Below are 6,000 nucleotides of genomic sequence, written 5' to 3'. Positions count from 1 at the left end.
AGTCCTGCAGTAAAGGTGTCTTTACAATCCTGTTTAAGTTAGATTGCCCAAACTTACATGACTATGTAATGCAAGCAGCGACTGTTGTCCCTGTGGATCTTACTTTGAGCAGGGCAGGACTGGGACACATAGCCTGTGCCACTGATTTGAAAGGTCCTGTGTTTGAATGCTGTGTGGTGACAGCTGCTATTTCTCTGGAAGGTGGTGGGCCCATGGTGGCCCAGCCATCACTGTTGCTCAACAGTGGCACAGAGCAGACACTTAGGAGCGACATGTTCTTTTATTGATGCGAATATGTGCAGTCACACCGACAATGGACACCCTGCTTACAGTACAGCTTTATATTCACAGTTCATGTCAAATACCAAAACATCACAGTTAGGAGTATCCTCAGGAAAACAAAGTGGCAAACACAGACATTGTCAGGTAGGTATCAGAAGTAAGGACCCAGTGAAGTGTACACAATGGGAAAGCTCCTTAATGCAAGTACAGAAATGTTCTAGTATCGTATTCCAAATATATACTCTTATGTTTTAAGCCTTTCTTTATCTCAAATACATAAACAAAGTAATATGTGCTATCAGTATACAATACATACTATCTAGGACATCTGAAAAGTGCAAAAACACTGTGACAATACAGTGTAAATATTCTTGCTCCTCCCAGGCTGAAGGCGACCTCAGAGGCAGATCACAGACCTCTTCCCGAGGCCTCGCCTTCACGTCTCCACCCTCTCCCGGGAGCTGTGCGAATTAAGCAACTGACTGACCCATCCTAACCAGGCCTCGACTGGAGGTTCCTGCTGGAGCCAGGGGAGCGGACACAGACATGGGTGAGTAGTTCCAAACCTGCTTGTACAAGGCAAGCCCAATGCCAGGGAGCTGAAGTCAGCGTGGAGGGTCCACCTCCCTCTCTCAGCGGAGCGGGGCAGTCACTGTCCCCAGCCAGGAAGTCAGGAAATGGAGCTTCTTGAGTTGGGAGTGGAAAACACCTCCACTGTGGGGCAGTTGCTAGTGAGTGGGCTCCAGCATACGGGCCTGGCTCCGTTTCTGTGTTTCAGATGCTGTTAGGGGAGCCCCACCCAGAAGGGAGCAGGAGCTGCTGCTTTTCACTTTGTAGCTGAGTTTCAAAAACAGCTCTGCAGTCCTCATCCTCACGTCTGCTTTATACGTTCTTCATTACAGCTAAGTGTATCTTCCAGGGACAGCCTGGAAAACTGACAATTCCATGACTGCCCCCCACCTTACATTATTTTAGATTTTCTCTTTTTCCTAAAATGTAGTTGAAGAAAGATTCACCAGATATATTCCAACAGAAAACATGCTGTTAGGTGTCCCCTGCCCCTCCCGACCTCATAAATCCCTGATAAAGGAAAAGGAAAATGTAAACTTTGGAAAGCCCATACTCAAAGGTTTGCCTCCAAAAGTATGCAAATGAGACCTCCTGGCCCCCTGAGGCTTGGGAGACTGGGACCTCCTGGCCCAAGTGTCGAGGACAGGTGCCTGCAGCCCAGGGCCCAGCTTTCACGGCACCTCCACAGGCGCTTGCTGCCAGCTGCAGGGTAGAGCAGAGCAGGAGACAGCCCCCCAGTACCCTCTAAGGCACAAGCCCCACATCAGAGACACTAACAGGAAGGGCACCCAAGCAGGCAGGGCTCATGTTGGTTTTGGTTGGGTTTTTTAAAATATTTTTTCATAAGATGTGGATATAATCAAAAGTAGAAAATAAAGATCTACATTTCATTAGACCAAGATGTTATCATGGATGCCATCTCCCATGATACTCTCCCCACCCCTCCCCAAACCAGGGCCCTGCCCTGGTATTTAAAATAAACAAAAACATTTTGTTTCAAAGGTTGATGCATGAAATAACTACCTTTTTTTTTTTCAATAAAAGTTATATACAAATAGACCCCAACCAGTGAGGCCACCGCATCTCAGCCACAAGATTAAAGTTCAGGTCCCATGTGTGCTTCCTCGTGGGTCTGCAGGCTGCATCCACACCTTCAGGCTCTGTTAAGGACAGTGGTCCTACAGATGGACAGGCACAGGACATGGTCAGGTGCTTGCAGCAGAGGGCAGACCTGGGCTATGGGGAGGCCTGACTGCCAACAACCAGCCCTCCAGGGGAGGAGCCGGGCACATTCAAGCCCTGAGTCCTCAGCCTCCTTCTGCCTGGCAGCTGCACCAGGGTCACCCTCCTGTCCCCAGGCTGTGGAGGTGCCGCTATGCCCCGCCCCTAGCCCTAGGGTCTGGTCTTGGAGGCACCCAGGACTGTCCCTGTAGTTCTCCTACCTGAGGTTCTTCCAGCTGTCCTTTTCCATGTGGTTCTCAGGACCTTCACTTTCAAAGGAGGCGATGAAGAGTGCTGAGAGACGGGGAAGCCCCTCAGAACCCACATCCACATGTAGTCAGCCTGCCTGCCATACCACTTAGCCCTTCTCTAACTCTCCACTGTAGGGGTGCAGGTAGGCTGAGAAGGAACTCCCAGACCAAGGGGACAGTGGCCTCTGGCCTGGGCTTGTCCAGGGTCTATGCTGTGTGAGGTTCCAGGCTACTTAGGCCTAGAGCTCCCAGCTGCATGCTCGGGGACTCTGACAAGTTGCCTAGTTCTGCAGCACTGGCCCGCTCCCATTCTGGCTCTCAAGTGGCTTCTGGAGGCTGGTCTCTCCTTGCCCTTACCCTTCGTCTGTCATCTGCCCATGACCCACCCCCATGCACTCACCCCTGTGGGCTGAGCTCCCTTGTGTAGCATGGGAATGAAGACCAGGCCCACCCCCAGGCTGACCTGGACCAGGGGGAGGGTTCTGCTGCTCGCAGAGGCAGCCTCACCTTCCTCACTATAGATGGGCGCTGTGAGCAGGTAACTCTGAATCTTCTTGTCCTTCTCAAAGGGACACTCTACCTGTGTCCATGTCATGAATTCATGGATCTGTCGGGAGATCTCCCAAAATTTCTGAAGGGGCAAAGTACAAACTGGATGTTCAACTGTCATCTTAAGCTGGACATCTTTGCTCAGGGGCAGGGTGGGTTCTGGTCTCAGTCTGCTGCTCCCTTCCCTGCTCCCAGCAAGATGGGACAGTGGCCCTGCATGGCTGGCTTTGTGGCCATGGAAGTGTTCTGTGCAGCAACAGAGCCAGCAGGTGTCCCAGAGAACACACTGTCCTGCCCTCTGCCTGAGCCATCAGGCTGGAAGCAGGTTCTGTGCCTCCCCTGCACAGGGACCCCAGCAGGGCCCCATCTGTGACCCTGGGCTGAGGCAGCCATCCCTGCCTCAACCAGCACGTACCACTAACCAGGACAAGTCATGATCTCACTCTTTGGGGCTTATGTGGGAATCCATGACTTCTTCCCATCCCTTACCTGTGTGAGGTGAACACCGACAGCCTAGCTCTACCACACCTTCCCAGTCACCTTTGTCCTTCCCTCCTTCCCTTAGCCAGACAGGTCTTCAGTTCCCTCTGGAATTTGGTTGCCTCCTCCTCCTGTCTGAGTCCCTCTTGCCTGAAGCCTTCCCAACTCCCAAGACCCCAGGGTGGCCCCTTCTCTGTCCCCTGGTAGGGTCAGTGCTGGGACCAGGGTCCTAGGTAAACGCAGCTTCCCTGTGTCTCCAAGCCCTGTAGTGGACCACCCATCCACCAGAAGGGCAGGGCAAACTCACACCTGGAGATCAAGTGTGACCCACCTTGGAGCTCTCAGTCCTAGAGGCCCTTCTGCAACAGGACCACAGCTGATGGGTTCTGCCCGCCCTGGAACAAGGCTGGGAGTCTGCCCTGTGCTGGGACAGCTGGCCCCGCCCCTCGGACCACAGTGGGGCTGAGCTCACCTTGAAGTTGACGTGCCCATTGGGCAGGTGGTTGGTGTGGATTTTGTGCAGGAAGTAGATGTCCTTAATGAAAAGGTTGAACACGGGGATGACGATCTTCTCCCGGCTGCTGTTGGCCATCTGGGACCTCTGTGTGGCCCCCTGCAGGGCGGTGCGGTAGTTGCAGAAGTTGCTGGATGGGTCCATGTGGTGCTGTGGGCAGACGAAGGGAGAACACGGCCCCTGTGCCCCTCTGCAGAGAGGAGCTGGGAAACGCTGGGAAACGCTGATGGGAAGGCACTTCCCCTCTCAGTGCCTCGGACTGTCTCCAGAAGAGGCCTCCTTCCCGGAAGTGAGCAGGGAAGCCCAGCACAGAGCCAGGTTTTAAGAGTTTGGGCCCGAGTGTCATTGGGAAAACTGCAGAGAAGCCCTGCAGCCCACACACACCTCTTCCCTGCCCTGCCGAGGCTAGGTCTCCTCTCCTCTCAAAACCTTCCTTTGCCCCTCTGCTTAGACCTTCACCTCCCCAACCTGTCCAGCTCCCACAAGACACAGGTTTACAAAAAAAATGGATTCTGTGATCAAATCCATCTGGGCAAGACTGCCAGTGACTCACCTGTCAGCCTGAGCCACTCAGATGACCCAGGACTGTGGAAAGTTGGGCTAGAAAGAGAACTGTCTGCTTAGCATTACACAGTGCTTTTGTCTAACTCTTCACTAACTGCTCCCCAGAGCTTTAGGTGATGCCAGCTCTGACTAAAGTTGGGCCCAGGAGAGCTCAGGCACCCGCCTACCCAGGGCGGCCAGGTCCCACGGCTCCACGCGCCAGCACCAGCCAGCGCTGTGGGAAGCAGGTCTGGGCCGGCAGCAGAGCACGGTGAAAGGCCCACCCTCCTCAGGCCAACACAAGACAAGCCTGGGTGCCTACCTCCAAGACATCAAACTTGGCTGTCTTGACTTTGGACCATGTTTTCTTCAGCCGTGCCACAGGACTGAGGTTCATGCCAGCTGCAAGGGAGGGCAGGTAGGGTCAGGGTGGGGACGTGGGCCAGGCAGAGGCTGGGTAGGAGGCGCCGGCCCGGGCACTCACAGATGATGGCCATCAAAGAGTTGAAGTTCCCGATGTTGAAGCACTCCCGGGCCACGTCGATGAAGAACTCCAGCATCCGGGTCCGCTGCTTCTTCTTCACCACCTGGAGGCACCAGCAGTCCAGCGTGAGCACCGCCAGGGTGGCATGCCTTCCACCCCCAATCCTTGAAGGGCACCTGCTTGGGGTTGCCCCAGGGCCCACAGAGCTGTCAGACTCAGGGTGAGGGGCACTGGTGGGCTGCAGAGGCAGGAAACGCAACTGTGGCCTCTCTGATTCTGGGCACCTCTCTGGTGCTGGGCATAGGGTGCACACCACAGATAGGTCTTGTAATTTAAGGCATCACTGTTGGACGTGGAGGAGGTGGTGCACCTCCAAGACACCAGCAATGGAGGCTTTCCACGTTCAAAGTTTCAGCATCTGAGGGGGCAGCTCTGTGGGCCGGGGAACAGATGGCATCACCCTGTGTGTGTCCACCATGCAGTGCTTACCCGGCACACCTCAGTGGCCACTAGCATGCTGAGGCAGTTGAACCAATTGTCGTAGGCCTCCAGGCTGTAGGTCTTGGTCAGATCCCCTCGGCACTGGGGAGTGGGGGGTGGGGGGGTGCACAGCAGGTCACAGGACGCCCAAGGACACTGCCAGTGGGTGCTACCCAGCCCTGCCCCCAGAACCGAGGAGCAGGAGCCTTGGCCAGAGGAAACTGGAAGCGATGTTGGGGTAGGGGCAGCTGGACAGGTCCCCTTTGTTAGCCTGGGTCTCCAGAAGGCCCAGAGCTAGGCCTGGAGCCACGTTGGCTGTCCGGGTCCCCAGGAATGCTGGGCTCACTCCCAGCATGCGTCCCCCTACGTGGCCATCCGCTGAGCACCTGGAGCAGGCACCAGGGGTCAGACCCATGTCCGTGGGGTTATGAGGTCAGACACAGCAGACATGCTCAGGCATGCTGGGTGGGGCCCCATCCACCCTGCATGGGGTGTGAGAGCCAGGCCCACCCTCAGGCCACAGCCCCTTACCCGGTGCTTGTCTCGAGCGTCCATGTGGCTGACGATCTGCAGCAGGTCCTCGGGGTGAATGCTGCTGAGCCTCTCCTGGGGCGGGGACACAGCAC

At 55.5% G+C, this 6,000-nt stretch overlaps 1 protein-coding gene across 7 annotated transcripts in view; it reads right to left on the bottom strand.

Moving 5' to 3' along the window:
* Nucleotides 1-261: 261 nt before the first annotated feature.
* RASGEF1A (RasGEF domain family member 1A) overlaps nucleotides 262-6,000 on the bottom strand; it is a 116,232-nt gene continuing 110,493 nt past the window's right edge. For 5 of the 7 annotated variants that reach the window (XM_074337315.1, XM_074337318.1, XM_074337317.1 and 2 more), the window contains 8 exons: nucleotides 5,906-5,980; nucleotides 5,384-5,476; nucleotides 4,895-4,997; nucleotides 4,733-4,812; nucleotides 3,826-4,017; nucleotides 2,832-2,955; nucleotides 2,295-2,367; nucleotides 262-2,030 (listed from right to left, as the gene is read on the bottom strand). In XM_074337315.1, coding sequence (XP_074193416.1) covers nucleotides 2,006-2,030; nucleotides 2,295-2,367; nucleotides 2,832-2,955; nucleotides 3,826-4,017; nucleotides 4,733-4,812; nucleotides 4,895-4,997; nucleotides 5,384-5,476; nucleotides 5,906-5,980 — 765 coding nt within the window. In that variant the 3' untranslated portion in view covers nucleotides 262-2,005. The remainder of the gene's footprint in view (nucleotides 2,031-2,294; nucleotides 2,368-2,831; nucleotides 2,956-3,825; nucleotides 4,018-4,732; nucleotides 4,813-4,894; nucleotides 4,998-5,383; nucleotides 5,477-5,905; nucleotides 5,981-6,000) is intronic. The other 2 variants (XM_074337316.1, XM_074337320.1) reach the window with 1 other exon arrangement.

Source organism: Rhinolophus sinicus, linkage group LG07 (genome assembly GCF_036562045.2).
Source record: "Rhinolophus sinicus isolate RSC01 linkage group LG07, ASM3656204v1, whole genome shotgun sequence".
Lineage (NCBI taxonomy): Eukaryota > Metazoa > Chordata > Mammalia > Chiroptera > Rhinolophidae > Rhinolophus > Rhinolophus sinicus.
This window is presented reverse-complemented; position numbering and strand designations above follow the sequence as displayed.